This window comes from Suricata suricatta, chromosome 9, assembly GCF_006229205.1.
Source record: "Suricata suricatta isolate VVHF042 chromosome 9, meerkat_22Aug2017_6uvM2_HiC, whole genome shotgun sequence".
NCBI lineage: Eukaryota > Metazoa > Chordata > Mammalia > Carnivora > Herpestidae > Suricata > Suricata suricatta.
Genome location: NC_043708.1, coordinates 113758668 through 113780953, shown reverse-complemented (window position 1 = coordinate 113780953; position 22286 = coordinate 113758668). Strand labels below are relative to the sequence as shown.

At 38.6% G+C, this 22286-nt stretch overlaps 1 protein-coding gene across 3 annotated transcripts in view; it reads right to left on the bottom strand.

The window, feature by feature from the left end:
• The window catches only part of HERC2 (HECT and RLD domain containing E3 ubiquitin protein ligase 2), a 295601-nt gene that overhangs the window by 262173 nt on the left and 11142 nt on the right, over positions 1–22286 (bottom strand). For all 3 annotated transcript variants that reach the window (XM_029953017.1, XM_029953018.1, XM_029953019.1), the window contains exon 3: positions 19435–19549. In XM_029953017.1, the coding sequence (XP_029808877.1) occupies positions 19435–19549 (115 nt within the window). The remainder of the gene's footprint in view (positions 1–19434; positions 19550–22286) is intronic.

The window sequence follows — 22286 nt, the reverse complement described above, 5'->3', positions numbered from 1 at the left end:
GTTAACAATAAGCCCTCAAAACACAAAATGAGATCTGCAAGGAAAAGTGGACAAATTCACAATTATATTAGAGATATAAAAACTACCCTCACAGTAACAGAAAAAGTAGAAAGAAAACCAGCAATAATAAAATAGTGAACATCAGGCCCTCAACCAAAAGTATATAATCAACATTTTACACATTGATCACCAAACGATAGCAGAAATCATTCTTTTTAAAGTCCACATTGAATATTCACCAAGAGAGACCACATCTTGGGTCATAAAAGAAATCTTAACAAATTTAAGTGAGTTGAAATCAATTATACTAAGTATATATATATGTCCTGGCTATATGGCATTAAATCAATAACAGAGGTTGGGACAAGATGGCGGAGAAGAAGGGAACACTGTTACCTCCGCATGCCCACAACCATCAAACTGAGAAGAATTAAAAGCTACAACTTTCTGATCTCCAAGAGCAGAGGTGCCGTGCACGCACTGACCCCTTATTGATAACAGCCTCATGGATGCCTGAGTGAGTGGGAACTGGGAACGGAGACTCTGAGGGACAGAGCTCCGGCTCAAAGAAGAGCTGGGAAAGAGAGTGCCCAGAGACTTAGCCCCGAGCCCGCAGAGAGCATGTCAAGAGTCTGCACAGGACTGTGCATGGCTGTGCGGGCGCAGGGCAACCCCGCAGGTTGGCACAGACTTTTGGGGAGCTACACGCAAGCTGGCCTCACAAGACACTGCATGTGAACCAGCCTGCAGGGTGGTACAGAGCCAAGGGGAAGAGGAGAGCCTGAAAAGAGACCTCAGCCCGGGGCGTGGCATAAAGACAAACTTTCCATTTACAGTCCTGGGCCCAGGAAGAGAAATCCGACCCCCTCAGCGGGCTTGTTCTCCTATGGGCCTGGAAGCCCTCCACCTCAGGTAGAGGCAGGGAAGGGCTGGCTCTCCAATGCCCCTGCACAGTCCCAGCCAGAAAGCCATCCAGCTGCCGGAAGTTATTTTAATAGTGGTGGAACATTAAAGTGCATGAACTAGGATTTGGAGGCCTGGCAGACCTTAGAAAACCAAACAAATCTGACCCGCCCGAGGCACGGGGAGGTTGGAAGCAAATGGCAACTTGTGGTCTGAGAGGCACTTGTGGCACCGCCATTCTTCTCCCTGCATCCACTAAGGCAGGACCTCAGTGACCAGCCCCTGAGACCCAACCTACCTACATGGAACCACACCCATCCTCCTGGAAAGCTGGATTCATCTTTTCATGCTATTTTTACTTATTTTTTTCATTTTTTCTTTCCTAATTATTTTTAATTTTTATAATTTTTCTCTTGTTTTCTCTTTCCTATTTTCCTATTTCCTCCTTTTCTCCCTTTTCCCCTGGAGTCTGGGAAAGACCAACATTTAAGCACTGCTGTGATTAGATCAATCCTCACCATCCAGATATTTTTCCTTTACCTCATTCTTATCTCTCCCCTCTGCAGGTTTTAGGCTCTCAGACTTTCCTTTATCTTTGGCCAAACTCTGTGCCCCCAGCTTTTTTTTTTCTTCCTTTCCTGTCCTCTCTTACCCGCTCCTTTTATTCCTTTCTCATTTGGTTTGCTTGTTTACTGGATTTGTCAGTGTATTTGCGTGCTTGTGTTCCCCGTGTGCTTGTCTGTCTGTTTTCCTTTTCAGGGATACCTCAAGAAACAAGCCAAAGCACACATAGTGGAAAGTCTCAAATATCAGTGAGTAAGGAAATATATTAAACACAGGCACAAGAGAAACTGAGAGACACCATTAAAAGAACATCTCCTGAAATGACAGGCCCTGGACAGTCAAAGAGCCTCCTTTAATAGAGCAATACTAATAGGCGCACAGTGCAGAACAAGCTTCTAAACCTAATTAGAGACAGAAAGCTAGCCAAAAGGATGAAATGAAAGAACTCTCCTCTAAAGAAATTCCAGGTGGTGCTGGGAGAACTGGACAGTAACATGCAGAAGAATGAAACTAGACCACTTTCTTACACCATACACAAAAATTAACTCAAAATGGCTGGAGGACCTGAATGTGAGACAGAAAACCATCAAAATCCTTGAGGAGAAAGTAGGAAACAACCTCCTAGACCTCAACAGCAGCAATTTCCTACTCGACACATCACCAAAGACAAGGGAAATGAAAGCAAAACTGAACCCTTGGGACTTCATCAAGATAAAAAGCTTCTGCACTACAAAGGAATCAAGAAAACTAATAGGCAACCGACAGAATGGGAAAAGATAGTTGCAAATGACATATCAGATAAAGGGCTAGTATCTAAAATATACAAGGAACTCACCAAACTTTACACCCACAAAACAAATAACCCAGTGAAGAAATGGGCAGAAGACATGAACAGACACTTCTCCAAAGAGGATGTCCAGATGGCCTACAGTCACATGAAATGATGCTCAACATCACTCAACATCAGGGAAACAAAAATCAAAACCACACTGAGATACCACTTCACACCAGTCAGAGTGGCTAAAATGAACAAATCAAGAGACTATAGATGCTGGCGAGGGTGTGGAGAGATGGGCACCTTCCTGCACCGTTGGTGGGAATGTAAACTGGTGCAGCCGCTCTGGAAAACGGTGTGGAGGTTCCTCAAAAAACTATCAATAGAACTCCCTTATGACCCAGCAACAGCACTGCTAGGGATTTACTCAAGAAATACAGAAGTGCTGATGCATTGGAGCACATGTACCCCAATGTTCATAGCAGCAATGTCAACAATAGCCAAAACATAGAAAAAGCCTAAATGTCCATCAACTGATGAATGGATCAAGAAGATGTGGTATATATATACACAATGGAGTACTACATGGCAATGAGAAAGAATGACATATGGCCATTTGTAGGAAAGTGGATGGACCTCGAGGGTGTCATGCTAAGCGAAATACCTCAGGCAGAGAAGGACAGATACCATATGTTTGCACTCATAGGTCTAACAGGAGAACAGGAGAAACCTAATGGAGGACCAGAGGGAGGAGAAGAGGGAAAGAGTATTGGGAAGAGAGAGGGACGTAAAACCTGAGAGACTACTGAATACTGAAAATGAACTGAGGGTTGAAGGGGAAGGGGCTGGGGGGAAAAGAAGTGGTGGTGATGGAGGAGGGCACTTATGAGGAAGAGCACTGGGTGTTGTATGGAAACCAATTTGACAATAAATTATTTTTTAAAAAAAAGGAAGAATAAATTCCAGGAAGAAATCACAACAATAGAACTGATCAAAACAGACCCAAGCAACATACCTGAACAAGAATTTAGAATGATTATTATAAAATTAATCTCTGGACTTGAAAACAGCATAGAAGCTGTCAGAGAAGACATTGATACAAAGACTAGGAACCTTCAAAATAGCTGTGATGAGTTAAAAAAGGATATAAACAACTTGCATAATAAAATGGAGGCTGCCAATGCACGAACTGAAGAAGCAGATAGGAGAATAGGTGAATTAGAAGACACAGTAATAGCAAAAGAAGAAGCCAAGAAAAAGAGAGAGAAATTGACATAGGAGCACAAAAGGAGAATTCGAGACCTGAGTGATACAAACAGAACAATATCTGTATCATAAGAATTCATGAAGAAGAAAAAAGAGAAAAAGCTCCTGAAGGGGAGCTTGATCAAATCATAACCAAGAACTTCCCGAATTTGGGGAAAGAAATAGACATTGAAATCCAAGATGCACAGAGAACCCCCTTTAGACATGTAACTTGAATCAACTTCGGCACAATATATCATAGTGAAACTGGTAAAAGATAAAGATAGAGAATTCTAAAAGCATCTAGGGATAAAAGGGCCCTAACATACAAAGGGAAACCTATCAGAGTGGTTACAGAACTATATATGACACTTGGCAGGCCAGAAAGGAATGGCAGGAAATCTTCAATGAGGTGAACAGGAAAAATATGCAACCAAGAATCCTTTATCCAGTGGGGCTGTCATTCAACATAGAAGGAGAAATAAAGGTGTTCCCAAATAAACAAAAGTTGAGAGAATTCATCACCACCAAACCATCCCTAGAAGAAATCCTAAGAGAAACTCTATAAGAGAAATGTAGCAAGGAAAATAAGACACCAGAGACATCAATACAAACATGAACTCTACAGAGAACACAATGAATCTAAATACACATTTTTCAATAATAACACTGAATGTAAATGGACTGAATGCTTCCAGTAACGACATAGGGTAGCAGAATGGATCAAAAACCAAAATCCATCTATTTGCTGTCTACAAGAGACTCACCTTAGACCTGAAGACACCTTCAGATAGAAAGCAAGGGGAGGGAGAAATATCTACCATGCGACTGGACACCAAAAGAAAGCAGAAGTAGCCATACTTATATCAGATAAGCTGGACTTTAAAGTAAAGGCAGTAATAAAAGATGAAGAAGGACATTATTTAATAATTATAGGGTCTCAACATCAGGAAGAGCTAACAATTATAAACACCTATGCACCAAACTTGGAGGCACCCAAATACATAAAACAACTAATTATAAACAAACAATCTCATTAATAAGAATGTGCTAATTGCAGGGGTCTTTAATACTCCACTTACATCAATGGATAGGTCAACCAGACAGAAAACCACTAAAGAAACAATGGACCTAAAGGACACATTGGAACAGAGGGAATTAATAGATATATTTAGAACTCTGCATCCTGAAGCAAGGGAATTCACTTTTTCTTGAGTGCTTATAGCACATTCTCCAAGATAGATCACATACTGGGTCATAAATAGCCCTCTATAAATACAAACGAATTGTGATCATACCATGCACACTTTCAGATCACAATGCTATGAAACTTGAAATCAATCACAGGAAAAAGTCTGGAAAACCTCCAAAAATGTGGAGGTTAAAAACCACCGTACTGAAGAATGATTGGGCCAATCAGGCAATTTGAGAGGAAATTAAAAAATATATGGAAAAAAATAAAAACAAAAATACAACAATCCAAATGCTCTGGGATGCAGCAAAGGCAGCCCTAAGAGAAAAGTTTTTGCAATCCAGACCTATTTCAACAAACTAGAAAAAGCGCAAACTTAAAATCTAACAGAGCAGCCTAAGGACTAGAAAGGGAGCAGCAAGAGCACCTCAAACCCAGCAGAAGAAGAGAAATAATAAATATCAGGGCAGAAATAAAAAATATGGAATCCAAAAAAGCAGTTGAAAAAAATCAATGAAACCAACAAAACTGATAAACCTGTAGCATGGCTCCTCAGAAAAAAAAGAGAGAACACCCAAATAGACTAAGTCATGAGTGAAAATGGATCTATTACAACCGATCCTACAGAAATACAAGCAATCATCAGAGATTACTATGAAAAATTAAATGCCAACAAACTGGACAATCTAGAAGAAATGGAAAAATTCCTAAACACACATGCACTACCAAAATTCAAATAAGAAGACATAGAAAATCTGAACAGACCCATAACCAGTGAAGAAATCAAATCAGTTATCAAAAAATCTCCCAAAAATAAAAGCCAGGGCCGGATGTATTCCCAGGGGAGTTCTACCAGACATTTAAGGCAGAGTTAACATCCATCCTTCTCTAGTTATTCCAAAAAATAGAAATGGAAGGAAGACTTCCAGACTCATTCTATGAAGAAAATATCATGTTGGTTCCTAAACCACACAAAGACCCAACAAAAAACAAAGAACTACAGGCCAATATCCTTAATGAATACAGATGCAAAAATACTCAACAAGATACTAGCAAATCTAATTCAGCAGCACATAAAAAGAATTATCCATCATGTTCAAGTGGGAAACATTCCTGGGTTACAGAACTGGTTCAATATTCTCAAGTCCATCAATGGGATACATCACATTAACAAAAGAAAAGATAAAAACCATATGATCCTTTCAATAGATGAAGAAAAAGCATCTGACAAAATATAAATCCATTCTTAATAAAAACTCTCTAAAAAGTCTGGATATAAGGAACTTACTTAAACACTATTAAAACAATCTATGAAAATCCCACAGCTGATATCATCCTCAATGGGGAAAAACTGAGAACTTTCCCCCTAAGATCAGGAACACAACAGGGGTGTCCACTCCCACCACTGTTGTTTAACATAGTGTTAGAAATCCTAGCATCAGCAATCAGATAACAAAAGGAAATAAGAGGCATCAGAATTGGCAAAGATTAAGTCAAACTCTCACTTTTCACAGATGACATGATACTCTGGAAAACCCGACAGACTCCACCAGAAGACTTCCAGACCTGATCCATGAATTCAGCAAAGTTGCAGGGTACAAAATCAACGTTCAGAAATCAGTTGCATTTTTATACAAAAATCAAACAACAGAAAGAAAAGTCAGGAACTGATCCCTTTCACAATTGCATGAAAAACCATGAAATGCCTAGGAATAAATGTAACCAAAGATGTAAAAGACCTGTATGATGAAAACTATAGAAAGCTTATGAAAGAAATTGAGGAAGACACAAAGAAATGGAGAAACATTCTGTGCTCATGGAACAGAAGAATACACATTGTTAAAATGTCATTATTACTCAAAGCAATCTAAACATTCAGTGCAATCCCAATCAAAATTGCACCAGCATTCTTCTCAAAGCTAGAGCAAAGTATCTTAAAATTCATATGGAACCACAAAAAAACCTCAAATAGCCAAAGTAATATTGAAGAAAACCAAAACAGGAGGCATCACAATCCCAGACTTTAGCCTTTACTACAAAGCTCTCATCATCAAGACAGTATGGTATTGGCACAAAAACAGACACATAGACCAATGGAATAGAATAGAGCACAGAACTGGACCCACAAGTGTATGGCCAATTAATCTTTGACAAAGCAGGAAAGAGTATCCAATGGAAAACAGACAGCCTCTTTAGCAGACAGTGCTGGGAGAGCTAGATAGCAACATGCAGAAGAATGAAACTCGACCACTTTCTTACACCATTCACAAAAATAAACTCAAAATGGATGAAAGACCTGAATGTGAGACAGGATATCATCAAAATCCTAGAGGAGAAAGCAGGAAATAGCCTCCTTGAACTCAATCACAGCAATTTCCTACATGACACATCCCCAAAGGCAAGGGAATCAAGAGAAAAAATGAACTATTGGGACCTCATCAAGATAAAAAGCTTCTGCACTGCAAAGGAAACAACCAAAAAAACTAATAGGCAACTGAGAGAATGGGAAAAGATAGTGACAAATGGCATATCAATAAACGGCTAATATCCAAAATCTACAAGGAACTCACCAAACTCCACACCCAAAAAACGAATAATCCAGTGAAGAAATGGGCAGAAGACATGAACAGACACTTCTCCAAAGAGGACATCAAGATGGCCAACAGGCACATGAAATGATGCTCAGTGTCACTCAGCCTCAGGGAAATACAAATCAAAACCACATTGAGATACTACCTCACACCCGTCAGAGTGGCTAAAATGATCAAATCAAAAGACTGTAAATGCTGGCAAGTATATGGAGAAATGGGCACCCTCCTACACTATTGGTGGGAATGTAAACTGATACAGCTGCTCTGGAAAACAGTGTGCAGGTTCCTCAAAAACCTATCAGTGGAACTCCCCTATGGCCCAGCAATAGCTCTGCTGGGGATCCACCCAAGGGATACAGAAGTGCTGATGCATAGGGGTACATGTACCCCAATGTTCATAGCAGCACTGCCAACAATAGCCAAATCATGGAAAGAGCCTAAATGTCCATCACCTGATGAGTGGATCAAGAAGATGTGGTACATATATACAATGGAATACTACATGGCAACGAGAAAAAATGAAATCTGGCCATTTGTAGCAAAATGGATGGACCTAGAAGGAGTCATGCTAAGCGAAATAAGTCAGGCAGAGAAGGACAGATACCATATGTTGTCACTCATAGGTCTCACAGGAGAAACCTAATAAAAGACCATGGGAATGGGAAAGGCGGGGGAAAGAGTTGGGGAGAAGGAGTGAGGCAATCAGGAGAGACTTTTGAATGCTTCGCACAAACTGAGGGCTGAAGAGGGAGTGGGTAGTAGAAGGGGGGTGATGGTCATAAAGAGGGGCAGTTGTGGGGAAGAGCACTGGATGTTATATGGGAACCAACTTGGTAATAAACTATAAAAAATTTATTTATTAATTTAAAAAAGAAATCAATAGCAGAAAGATAACAAGACAATGTCATAAGACTTGGAAATTAAACAACACATTTCAAAGTAATGCACAGGTCAAAGTAGTCTCCAGGGAAATTTAAAAATATTCTGAATCAAATGAAAATACATTAAAATTTGTAGAGTGTGGTTAAAAAAAGTACTTACTGAGAAATTTATAATATTATATTCTTATATTAGCAATGAAAGCAAAGTTTGAAGTCCACAACTTAAACTTCCACCTTAAGAAACTAGAAAGAGAAAAGCAAAATAAACACAAAGTAAGCAGAAAGAGGCAAATGAAGAGCAAAAATCAATAAACTGAAAGGAGAGAAACAGGAAAATCAATGAAACTAAGAGCTGATATGCTGAAAAGATAAATAAAATTGATAAACTATTCACAAGACTGATAGGAAAAGAAAAACAGAGAACAGATAGTAATTACAAATATCAGGAATGAAAGAGGGACCTCTCTAGAGCTAGTGCAGATATTAAAAGGAGAAGGGAATACTACATCAACTCTAAACACCAAAATTCAACAACTAAGAGGATATATACCAGTTCCTCAAAGACCATAAACTACCAAAACTCACCCAAGAAGAAACTAAAAAGTGTGAAAACCATTCAAGAAATTTAGTTCAGGGTTTAAAGCCTTTCAAAATAATGGGAAAAGATAGTTGCAAATGACATGTCAGATAAAGGGCTAGTATCCAAAATCTACAAGGAACTCACCAAACTCCACACCCAAAAAATCCAAAAAAATCCAGTAAAGAAATGGGCAGAAGACATGAATAGACCCTTCTCCAAAGAAGACACCCAGATGGCCATCAGACACATGAAACGATGATCAGTGTCACTCAGCATCAGGAAAATACAAATCAAAACCGCACTGAGATACCACCTCTTGTCAGTCAGAGTACCTACAATGAACAAATAGGAGACAAACATGCTGGCAAGGATGTGGAGAAACAGGCACCCTCTTACACTGCTGGTGGGAATGCAACCTGGTGCAGCCACTTTGTAAAAGTGTGGAGGTTCTTCAAAAAAAACTAACAGTAGAACTCCCTTCTGGCCCAGTAATAGCACTGCTAGGGATCTACCCAAGGGACACAGAAGTGCTGATGCATAGGGGCACATGCACCTCAGTGTTCATAGCAGTACTTTCAACAATAGCCAAATCATGGAAAGAGTCTAAATGTCCATCAACTGATGAATGGATCAAGAAGATGTGGTTTATATAGACAATGGAATACTTCTTGGCAACAAGAATGAAATCTGGCCATTTGCAGCAACGTGGATGGAATTTGAGAGTTTTATGCTAAGTGAAATAAGTCAGGCAGAGAAAGACAGATACCATATGTTTTCACTCATATGTGGATCAGGAGAAACTTAACAGAAGATCGTGGAGGAGGGGAAAGGGAAAAAAATAGTTATAGAGAGGGAGAGAGGCAAATCACTCTTGAATACTGAGAACAAACTGAGGTTGATGGTGGTTGGGGGAGAGGGGAAAATGGGTAATGGGCACTGAGGAGTAAAACATACACTTACCATATATAGCCCAACAGTCATACTACTAGGTATTTATCCTAGAGAAATGGAAACCATATTGTTCACAAATGTTCATAGCAGATTATAATTACCAAAAAAAATACAACCAACCAAAATGGATGAATACCATGCTGCAAATTATGGAATATTACTCTAATACGAAGAACTACTGGTATACACTATGGATGAATCTTAAAGATATAACTTCTACACAAAAGTAAAAGATACTTTCTATAGCCCTAAAGAACTTCTAGAAACTATATATCACATACATAACTAATCAATACAAATCTGGCTTTGGCAAGGGTCCTAAGGGACTTATCAAGGACCAGGAAAAGCAGCTGGAAGAGAGTCTGGAAGAAGGATTTTCAGGCAATGAGCTAGGTCCTAAAAGCTGGAGCAGGACCCTGGCCTTGGGCCAAAAAGACATGAGGAAATGTATTAAGGATGAGGGGGAAACAGTTTGCATTTGCAATAGATAACCCTCTATCTTGAGCTGAGAAACTAAACACTAATTTAAATAAGTGATTTATTTAGCCCCTTATCTTAAGCTAATAACATGGGAAGTGTTAAAATGAAGTAGAATCTTAAGAAACAAGATACATTTAATTTAGAAATCATACCCCAAAAAGCAGGATATGAAGGGAGGTGGTGGAGAAAACAGCTAATGAAAAATGAAAATAAACTAATGTGCACTACATAGTTTGGCATCTAGCCAAACAATATCCTTTTTAATCTTTACAAATGACCTTTTGAAGAGGCAGGCTTCGCTGTCTCTCATTCACAGATGTAGAAACTGTGCTTCACAGAGCAGGTCCTAGCCAGGGAAATAGCTGGGGCCAGAACACAGTGTTGGCTCTAACTGCTAGGCCCTGGGCTCCCACTGTGGGGTCCACTGACAGAGCCGGGGGCCAACTCTAGCACAAGTCCAATTTGTATTTGACCCAGAAGCTAAGAAAAGATTTTACTTTTTCTTTTTAGAGAAAGAGAGACGGTAGGGGAGTGGGCCAGGGGCAGAGAGAGAGAAAGAGAGAGAATCCCAAGCAGGCTCCAGGCTCACCAACACAGGGCTTGATCCCACAACCCTGAGATCATTATCTGAAATGAAACCAAGAGTTAGATGCTCAACTGACTGAGCCACCTAGGTGCCCCATGATTTTATGGGTTTTTTTTTTATGTCTTTATTTTATTTTGAGAGAGGGAGACAGAGAGTTAGCAAGGGAGGGGCAGAAAGAGAGGTAGACACAGAATCTGAAGGAGGTTCCATGCTCTGAGCTGTCAACAGAGCCTGACGCAGGGCTCAAACACACAGACTGTGAGATCATGACCTGAACCGAAGTCAGACGCTTAACCTACTGAGCCACCCAGGCACCCTCTTATGTTTTTAAGTTTTTAAATGATTGACAAATAATCAAAGAATTTTTGTGATATGAACATTATATGAACTTCACATTTTGGTCTGTTAATAAAGTTTTATTTGCTTAGTTTTTCTTTGGCTGCTTGGGGACAACAGCTGCAGGATCTCATACTTACCACATAGTTATGGTCCACGAGGCTTAAAATATTTACTATTTTACCCTTTACAGAAAATTTGCCAACCCCTGCCTATACCATTATACAAATTTTACAAATAAGAATATATAAGTGATCATTTTAAATTTGGTATACTGGTCATACAATCTCTTGTCCAGGATGAAAAGCTTTGACAGTCACCAGGAAGCAGGTAAGTATCGCTAAGCATACCTCGAGTTTTATTCTCAGAAGCATAAATGAGAATGTTTACAACATCAAAGGCAGAATGAAGAAAGCAACAGAGAAGAATAATTTAAAATAATTAAAACAATAAGAAGAATAAGCATGACCATTTCAGAGACATCACATTAGCCTCAGTATTTGTCTGCTCTCCTTTTTATGGATGAGGGTTCAAAGTTTACACAGAGAAAATAAACAGAACACAAACTGCCCAAACACATCACAAATCACGGAAAGCTGAGAATGGGAAATTGGGGGAGCTGACCTTCCTAAGGACCCAAGGCCATATACCCTGAGGGGCCCCTAAAAGGGGGATATCTCTGCCACCCGGTCCCTGAAAATGGAATAATGGGAGTGCCTGGGTGGCTCAGTTGGTTAAGCATCTGACTTCAGCTCGGTTCATGATCTCATGGTCAGTGGGTTTGAACCCCATGACGTGCTATGCGCTGACCACTCAGAGCCTGGAGCCTTCTTTGTGTCTCCTCTTTCTGCCCCTCCCCTTCTCACATGTGCGCGCATGTGCTCTCTCTGCCTCTCAAAAATAATCAAAACATTTTTTTAAAAGAGGAAATAAAGAGAAGAGAAGAAAAGAGAAGAGATGAGAGGAGAAGAGAAGAACTAGGACTGGATCACCTCAGAACTTTAAGACATTCTGTCCAGTTACAGTGAGGAGGTTTCACAAATCATCCAAAGCGATTTCCATTCAAATCACTGTATCCAGGACCTAGAGAAGGAAGAGTATCAAGGTATGAAGGCTTGGCACTCAGGCGGCAGCAGCAGCCTAGAGGCAGGAGGCACTTCTGTGGGGGACAAGCAGGAGGGGTATACCTGTAACAGCCTTGGGCCACCATCAGAAGATCAGCATTTCACCATCCAAGAAGGTTCGCTTGTGTTTTGTTTTGTTTTTTTACCTTAATCACTACCTTTAAGAAAGCTTGTTTACTACCAATTGCTTCTGAAAAATAGATTGTAGGAGGGACAGCTGGGTGGCTCAATCAGTTAAGCGTCCACCTCTTGATTTCTGCACAGGTAATGAGATCTCATGGTTAGTAAGGTCGAGCCCTGGGCCTACTGGAGATTCTCTTTCTCCCTCTCTCTCTGCCCTCTCCTGCGCTCTCACTTTCTCTCTCTCAAAAATAAACTATAAATAAATAAATAAAGGATAAAACTATGGGTAATGAAGCATATTACTGAGAGTTCTCCAGAGAAAGAGAACCAAAAGACTGTGTAGGAGAAGGAGAGAAAGGGAAAGAAGGAGGGAGAAGGTATTATTTTAAGGAATTGGCTCAGACAATTATAGAAGTGCAAGCCCCAAATCTGCAGGGCAGGCTGGCAGACTGGAGACCAAAGAAACTGCTGTGTTTATTTGACTCCAAAGGAAATGTGGAAGCAGAATTCATTCTTGTTGAAGGTCAGTCTTTTTTCTATTCAGGCTCTTCAACTGATTGGGATAAAGCCCACCCACATTACAGGGTAATCTGCTTTCTTAAAGTCCATGAATTTACATGTGAATCTCATCCAAAAAACACCTTCTCAGAAATATCCAGAAGAGTATTTGACCAAATATGTGGGCACCATGGCCCAGCAAGGTTGATACATAATTTAACCATCACACTAGGGGTCCCAATTAATCAAATACTAGTTAAAAAGAGATACTGTATTATGTTTTTGTATAACACTGAAATTTTGTTCTATTTACAAAGAAGTACAATTTTAAGAGAGATTAGATGTGACAACTTTCTAACAGAATACAAACACATGGAGGGGCACTGGGTGGGGGGATGGGCTAAATGGGTAACGGGCACTAAGGAAGACTCTTGTTATACATAGAGGATGAATCACTGGAATCAACTCCTGAATCATCATTGCACTATATGCTAACTAACTTGGATGTAAATTAAAAACAAATAAATAAAAATAAAAATAAAAGAACACAAACACAGAAGTAGCCATTCAAATTTCCCTTGATATCTTTTGCATTATAAAGATACAGTGCAATTATCTCTTATACTGTAGCTCATTATTAGTAATGTAATACATGTAACATGGCAACCTTAAAATTCAAAGATTTCAGCAGAATAAAAAGATACCTGTGTTCATTTAACAGGAAAACTTAATTCTCAAGTAAAAAAGTGATCTATCAAATCAATAATTGGATTTTAAAAGATGGAGAAATAAAATTAAGGAAGAATACTCAGAAGAATGGAGAGTAGAGCTCAAAGGCATTGACTTGAATGAAACATAAAAGATCACTATCTTCTGTGTCCCATCCTTCTTAGGGGAATTTGTACACCCCTCATCAGCCTGAAGCTGAGAGTACTCACTAATTCATGACACAGATTACTCACTTATGGGATCCCTTCTGTGTGCCAGCACTCTGCTCGGTGCTGGGGTACTATGGTGAAAATACAAAGCTTGTCCCCTCGGTCAGAGCCATTGTTGTTACAGTCAGGGTGAGGGATGTGAATGTGAAGGCATAAAAGGGTGAGGGGATGTGAGCAAGCACAGGGCCTTGACACCTGACCTCAGGGACCTTTCCTGGAAGCTTCTTGAATCACCCTATTCTATTTTCTTCATATCTGTTTGCTTTCTGCTACCATTTTGTTTTTCATGGTTGTCCCAAAGAAAAAAATCTCTACTACTAAATAAGTGACACTTTTACACAGAGAATTCAAATTCACATAATCCTCTGCAGAAATCCAACTGACAAGATAATTCTGGTTTAAAAAAGCTCTACGTCCATTCCTTAATGTTCTACCACTCTGGCATACAACAGAGCACACATGTTTTCTAAACAGTGGATATGTTTTCTCAAGCAGAGCCTAGTTAATCTGACTTTTCTAAACCTCCTACATGAGCTTTACTCATTAGGTAACCTGACATAACTTCAATATGCTTAAGATTGTGAAAATGTAAGATTACAGATTCATTCTCATTCAATTATAAAATTCTGACAAACTTTTTTATATCAACAAAAATTATGTTGTTCCATAGTATATTAACTTAAGAACAATACTTTAAAGACACCCCAATCTTAAATTGATTTAATCAATAGCTGGTCTGTAAATCACTGAATGAAAGCTAAGAGAGAATTCTAAGTCATCAGTCACCAAGCACAGGTTAATAAATATAAGCACATATGCCTTTCTCTCTTATTGCTACTACAATGGAAGGCTGCAAAAACTTGCAACTCTTAGTGAACATAGTTTTTTTGTTGTTGTTCACTAAACACACAAAATGGCTACACAGCTTGCATTCCCACAGCACTCTGGAAAACAGTATGGAGGTTCCTCAAAAAATTAAAAATAGAACTCCACTATAGCGCAGCAATTCCACTAATAGGTATTTATCCAAAGGATACAAAATGCTCATTTGAAGGGGCACATATACCCCAATGTTTATTACAGAGTTATCAACAATAGCCAAAGTATGGAAAGAGCCCAAATGCCCATCAACCAATTAATGAATAAAGAATAAAGAAGATGTAGTGTGTGGGGGCATACACGCACATACAACCACACACACACACTGAACTACTACTCAGTGATCAAAATGAATGGAATCTTGCCATCTGCAACGTGGATGGAACTTATTATACTAAGCAAAATAAGTCAGTCAGAGAAAGACATATTATATGATTTCACTCATACATGGAATTTAAGATACACAACAAATGAACCTAAGGGAAGGGAAACAAAAATAAGATAAAAACAGAGAGGGAGACAAATCATAAAAGACCTTAAAATATAGAGAACTGAGGGTTGCTGGAGGGAAGTTGGGTAGGAGGGATGAGCTAAGTGGGTGATGGGTATTAAGGAGGGCACTTGTTTGGATGTTATATGTGTTTATATGTAAGTGATGAAACACTGAGTTCTACTCCAGAAACCAATACTACAGAGAATGTTAACTAACTTGAATATTAATATATGTATATATATAAACATATATATATGCCTTGGTTTACTCGCTGCCCTTGCTATGTTCTAACCCCCAGGGTGGACAACAAGCAAATCCTCACATACAGCCATGAAGCCCACCCTGCCAAGAATTTTACTCCTGTCCATTCTCATACTGTTGCTAAGTACAATCAATTAACCAGAGCTTTATGTCTTATCTGCTTCCTTCCAAAGGTGAAGGCCAGAAATGGTTCTTCAATAAAGGAGAACAAACACAAAGCCTCAATGGAACTACCAATCCTGTAGGGAATAGGCTCCAGCAAAGCTGACATCATCTCTGCCAGCAGATACCAGGTAGATTCCCAGAGGTGGGTTACACTTTCCATAAAGGACTCAAGATCCAAAGCAACAAGAATAAATTATGGAGGACAGAATAAGTTTATGAGGGAAATCTAATTATGGTCACTTGCTTTGGAATATGGTTGGTTTTCTTTAACATTCTTATTTCCTAAGCAGCACATGAGGAGGTTCTTTTCCTTTCCTCTGTATTTCTAACTCCCAAAGCAAGAGACTGTGCTTGTAAAAACAAACACAACATACTCTTTGAAAAGCAAGCATCCTGTCTACGGCCATACCACCCTGAACACGCCCAATCTTGTCTGAAAAGCAAGCATCCTCAGTGGGACTTTGGAAACACGTTAGCAATTCCCAGGCCCCACCCCAACTCTAAGGAATTCCAGACTCTGAAGGAAGGGCCAGCCATGGGTGGCCAACAAGCCCTCCAGGTGATTCTAATGAGCAACAGAGGTTAAGACTCCTTGGGCTAGGGAATCAGGACTTAATTCTTTGAGTTCCCACTGCAGGAGGACAATCTTCATTAATTTTCCTAATATTCACGGCCCTCTGTGCAGTGGCTTTCAAACTTCAAAGTCTAAACATGTCACCTGGGGAATATGTCCACTGAATCAACAGGCATACTTCCCAGGATTTAGATGCAGCAGGGCACCTGAAAAAATACATTTCACTACAGTCTGGCACAACACACTTCTGCTGCTTCCTGCTCATTGCTCCCTGTCGCCCCTGCACATCCACTGCCAGTCCTGCTTTCCACAGTTCTCCACCTGGAGGCCAGTGCCCACGTCTCCTGCATGACCTCACATACCACCATATCTCAAACCCAGACCAGGTCATCATAACTGTTGCTCAAATTTCATCCAACACTATATCCCTGAACTGTTCACACCCTGCATGTGGGGGACATCACAGGGTCTTTGTCCTCTGTTAAAAACCTTGGTATATGGATGCCTTTTTTTTTCCTTGCCCAAATAATCATGAGTTATTGTGAGAGAAAGTCCACATTTAATGATTTCTTACAACTCCAAAGAAAAGCTATAAAAACAGTGGGAAAGCTGCCAATTAACATATGGAAACATTCATGTTTAAATAAATAACTTATCTCTGAGCTCTTAAAAACACATAAAGAGTACTGACTAGACACCCACATACACACAAACTTCAAAACAATTACCACACTTATATATAATATGAACTCATCAGCTCCATGGAACTATAAAAAGTTGATCGTGGTGTCAATAAATGACATTAGTAGTATAAAAGAAATAGCAATGAAACTTTCTCAAGAGGCCTGGCTTCAATTTCTAGCTCTGCCCCTGTTATTTGTGCAAACCGTGGCTTCCGTTTATTGGTAGAGTTGAAGATTAAAGGAAATAAAGAGAAAATATTTTCAAAAAAATATATGGCAGCTAAGCAAAGTACTGGGTAATATTTCTAATACCTGCATAGACTAAAAAGGTTTACAATAAATTAAAGAGCTCATGCTTAAATTCTTCATACAAGGCCAGCCCTAAACAAATATAAAAAATAAGCTTAGCATATCTTTTAGTAGCCTATTAACTTTCTTTTTTTAATATCCTATTCCCTCTACTTTCCCTCAAAATAATAAATACAAACAATGCTAAATAGGGTCTTAATTAGAAACGTTCACACTTGAAAAAGTGTGAGACTATAATCCAGCCTGTCTTTTGCGGTGAAGGTCTGCAAAAATAAACATAAAATTGTACTACATGGGAAGCAGCTTTCTTTCCTCAACAGTGGACCAGCAAATTTTATATGTGATTGCAAAAGAAAGAAAGTTTATACCAGGGGAAGTATAAATTATTAGAAGCTACTATTTCCCTGAAATAAACCATGAAAGAATTGAGCTTGACAACAATAAAAACCCATTCTAGCATGGCTGTTTGTGGAAGAAAGAAACCAATCCTTTCCCAAAGTAAGTAATCTTTGAAAATACAGCAAAGAACACGTGTAGCTAAAGAACTTCTACTCTAATCTATATTTTCCTCATAATTAGCTACAATACTACTAACATACAACATAGTCTTCTAAATGGAATTTGGTAGATATAAACCTATCTGTGAAAAAAGTATTTTCTAAAATAAAAAGCACACCTTTTTACCACACCTAAAATAGAAACTTTTATTGAATACCAAAAAGTTATCTCCAAAATACTATTCAATCGGGACCTACATAAAAAGAATATATATATATGCTTTACTTTCCAACCATATGACTTTCAAAAGAAAACATATTCATCAAATATAATAAGAAATATACTTTGAAATTTTCCATGTATATAGTTTTCCTCAGAGCATCTTTTAGAATGAGTATTTCATAAAAAACATTTTGGGAAACAATGTTTGATTCACTAACAAATACTAGAGGACTGGGAAGAAGAAATGGAAAACTTTTCTTAAAACATCTATAATGAGCCACTAAAACTACTAATAAATTACAGAGTGAAAGAGACCAGACATAAAAGAGCAAACTACTGCATCATTCCATTTACATGAAGCTCCAGAACAGGCAAAACAAATCAACAGAAAGAGAGATCAGACCAGTGGTTGCATCCAGAAAGTGGGATCTAGGAGGGGCCAGTAAAGGGCACAAGGGAATTTTCTGAATGAGAAGTAACGTTGAGAGAGGTTTAGGTTACACAAGTTACATGTGTCAAAACTTGTGAAATAATATACTTAAAATGTATGCATTTCATTATAAATTATTGAATACCAAAAAAATTAATAAAACATTTAATAATGAATACACTGAAAGACAAAAAGCTAAACTGAACTCAATCAAGTAAATGATATGCATGAACTAAGAGAGCCAGGTAAGATGCACCAATGGACAGAAGAAATGAGATGCACAGATCCCTGAGATAAACAAGTGAAGAGAATCACTTGTGGTAGGATCTGTGGCATTGGTTTGTCGCTGCTCACTACGTAGATATTTCCATTGTTCTGGGTGCATGGAAATTTTCACAATGAAATGCCAGGAAAAAAGAAAATTCTACTAGCTGCTGTAACCAAAAAATATATACCAATGTTTTCCAGTGTGTTTTCAAATTCATTCTACAAAGAGCGTAAGAACTACTTTCCAAAGTAATATTTATATACACCTTGATAGCTTTCATAGTAGGACTGACAAACTTTAGCAGTAGATTTCAAGTAGGTTTTTGAGATTCTACAGGTCTGGGGTGAGTACAGACATCCATTTCAACAGTTTCTGAGCCAAAGCCAAAGTCAAGAAGAACTAAATGACAGAGTCTTGTTGACTTTTCATAACAATAGGCCTAAACAAGAGTGTTTGCTGGAATTTCCCTGCAAAATGAAGTAAGAGGCCGAGTCCAGTCCACAGGCCAAAGGTTTCCAAAACGTGTTTTATATATTCCCATAGGAGAGTCATATAGGAAAAAATTCAGGAATAATTATTTCTCCTCAATCTTATAATAATCACTATTTATAGTTTGACAAGGCAAGATATATTGTAAAACTTAAAAGAAGAAAATATTAACAGAGCAAGGTAACTTTGAAATGAAAAGCCCTTCACTTACAAACAACAATGAAATCCAGGTATCTCATAATATTAACTACAATTTAGACAACAATCACCAAAGTGAAAACAAAATTTCAGAGTTATGCTCGGGTACTCCTATTCCATTGCATATTCAAAAATTTCTATAAAATACAATTTATAAAGGTCTTTACAAAATGAAAATTACTAGTGAAAGGTCCTTACCTTTTCTAGAAGGAAGCTCTCCATTTTGGTTTAATTCTGTCCCAGTATATACAATTTCTCCATCTTTAACCATTTCATTCCACAAGCCACAGAGCCCATCTCTTGTGAAAGCAAGCTGGTAATGATAAATAATAAACTTACAGAACGATCATACTCACAATGCAATTCTTAAAGAATTAGATTTTTTAAAAATATCATTTCCTCTTTTTTATTCAATCATCAACATTTAATAAAAATCATCCCAAAATATACAGTTAAGTGAAAAAGGCACAGTGCATAATAGTATACATACCATACTAAATTTTGCGTAAGACACAAGAAAAAAAAAACACACATATGTGCTCTGGAAAGATAAACCAGAAACAAATAATAATAATTACCTACAGGGAAACAAGGAGGGGAACATGGGCAGTAGAGATGAATGAAAGCAAGATTTTGAGTAAATCTTATATATTTTTACTTCTAAAACATAGCAATGATTTTGATCTTCAAAAATTAAAGTTAAATATAAAAAGGCAAAATCTACAGCTGGAAACAAGCAAATTAACCTATGTTTATCACAAAGAAAAGCATCTCAGGGGCCTTTTCAATTATACATCATTAGTCAGATATATTCTAAGGGAAAGATAGCTTAAACTTCACTCATTGGTTTTATCAATAATTGTAATATTGACATTAAAATCTTAAAACTACTTCATATATATTGTATGATATAGCCATGTTAACATAATAAAACATATGTTTATAACAGTTATGTTAGTATTACTAGAATCTAACGTTTTAAGTATATAAAAGATAAAAATCAAGGACATTTAAGAATAAACTGAGTTGGCAATCTCAATATGAATTTATATTTAATATATGTGTTTTGTTTTAGAAAGGACTTAAAATCAGTAACACTCTGAGAGCAATGAGTACCCCCAGCACCCACATACCAGTTTTTAAGTATCACCTCCCACTAGATAAAATCTGGGCTCTTGGGGGAAAAGGCTGATTCAAGGATCAGGGCAAACAAGACGAGCCTGTGTTTGTGTTTGCACCAAAAAAGCTGTAAGGCCTTATGGGGAGTCTAGTGACCAAATTTTAAAACAACTTTGAGCATCAAAATACATAACAGCAGTGGACTGCAAACATAAATAAAAATACAAGTCCACAGTGATAATCAAAGAAAAAAATCCAAAAAACAAAAATACTTGCACTTGTCAGTACTTAGGAGTCAGAAAAGACTTCCCAGAGCAAGCAGCCAATGAGGGACAGGAGTGGACACCCACACAAGCCCTCATATCATACATACAAGACACTTTATACTAAAACAGACACAACTGTTTGGCCATGTTTTAAAGAAAAGCCAGGAACTTTTTTTACAAGTCCACTAACTCACTCCTTGTCATCAGTCCAGCAATGCACCATCCTCATCAAGCATTCACTATTTCCAGTCTCCATTTCTTTAAATGAAGCAAGAATTAAAGGGCAGTTTGTGAGCAATCTCAGTATAGAATTCTTCTAGACTTTCAGGACTTCTTCCCCAATCCTTTAGAGTTCTCTTTTACCTAATCTGTACAAGTAATGCTTTCAGCATCTCACTTTTATCCAAAGCATGTATAGTAAGCAAAAATCTAAAACCTCACGATTCTCTTCCCCTGGTACACACATACCCTGTATGTGTATAATCCCCTCTGAGTTCGGGTGGGAACCCATGAGTAAGACGGGCTATCACACCTGTGACCATGTTTTGTTTCCATCTATGGTAAACTTCTCATGTATAATTAAAGTCCCACATCTGTTGATTTCTCATTAATCAAAAAGATTACTCTAGAGTCCCTACTTTGATCAAGTGTAAGCCCTTAAGAGTGTGGGGTCATCCAGAAGAGACATTCTCTACAGCCATGAAGAGGCTAACTGCCATGAGCTGCCATGCAAGGGGCAGCATCTAGGAGCCCATGATACAGTCTCTCAACTGCAAGGAACTAAATTCTGCCAAAGAGGACCCTAATGAGAGCACAGAATGGTCCACACCCTGATTTCATTCACCCTATTAGACCCAAAGCAGAGGGTCCAGCTAAGCCATGGCCAGACTCCTGACTCACAGAAACTCAGAGAGAGAATAAACATGAGTTGTTTTAAGGTGCTAAATTTGTGGCCAGTGACTTGTTACACTGCAACAGAAAACCACTTCAGCATCAAACTTAGTTTTCATAGAAGGAACAGCTTTCTTTCAGCACTCATATTTGTTCACCTCACTAACAAGACAACTGCCATAAACACACTTAGAATGAAAATAAATGACTCTTAGGGCGCCTGGGTGGCTCCACTGGTTAAGCGTCCAACATCAGCTCGGGTCATGATCTCGCAGTTCGTGAGTTCAAGCCCTGCATCATGCTCTGTGCTGACAGCTCAGAGCCTGAAGCTCTTTCAGATTCTGTGTCTCCCTCATGCCCTCTCTCTCAAAAAATAAATAAATAAATAAATAAACACTTAAAAAATCTAAAAGAAAAAAGATAGAAGTATCAAAGGCAGGGAGAACAGTAAACTCCTTCCTAAAGAGTGAGCCACAAACATTCAGCGCCCCTGATGTTTTTGTTGTTTTTTAACGTTTTATTTATTTTTGAAAGAGAGACAGCATGAGCAGGGGAGGGTCAGAGACGGAGGGAGTCACAGAATCCAAAGACAGGCTGCAGGCTCTGAGCTAGCTGTCAGCACAGAGCCTGACACAGGGCTTGAACCCACGAAAAGTGAGATCATGACCTGAGCCAAAGCCGGACACTCAACCAACGGAGCCACCTAGGCACCCTGCCCCTGATGTTTTAATAAGGGAATGGAAAAGCCTGGCTCATCTGCTCATTCAGGTAAGA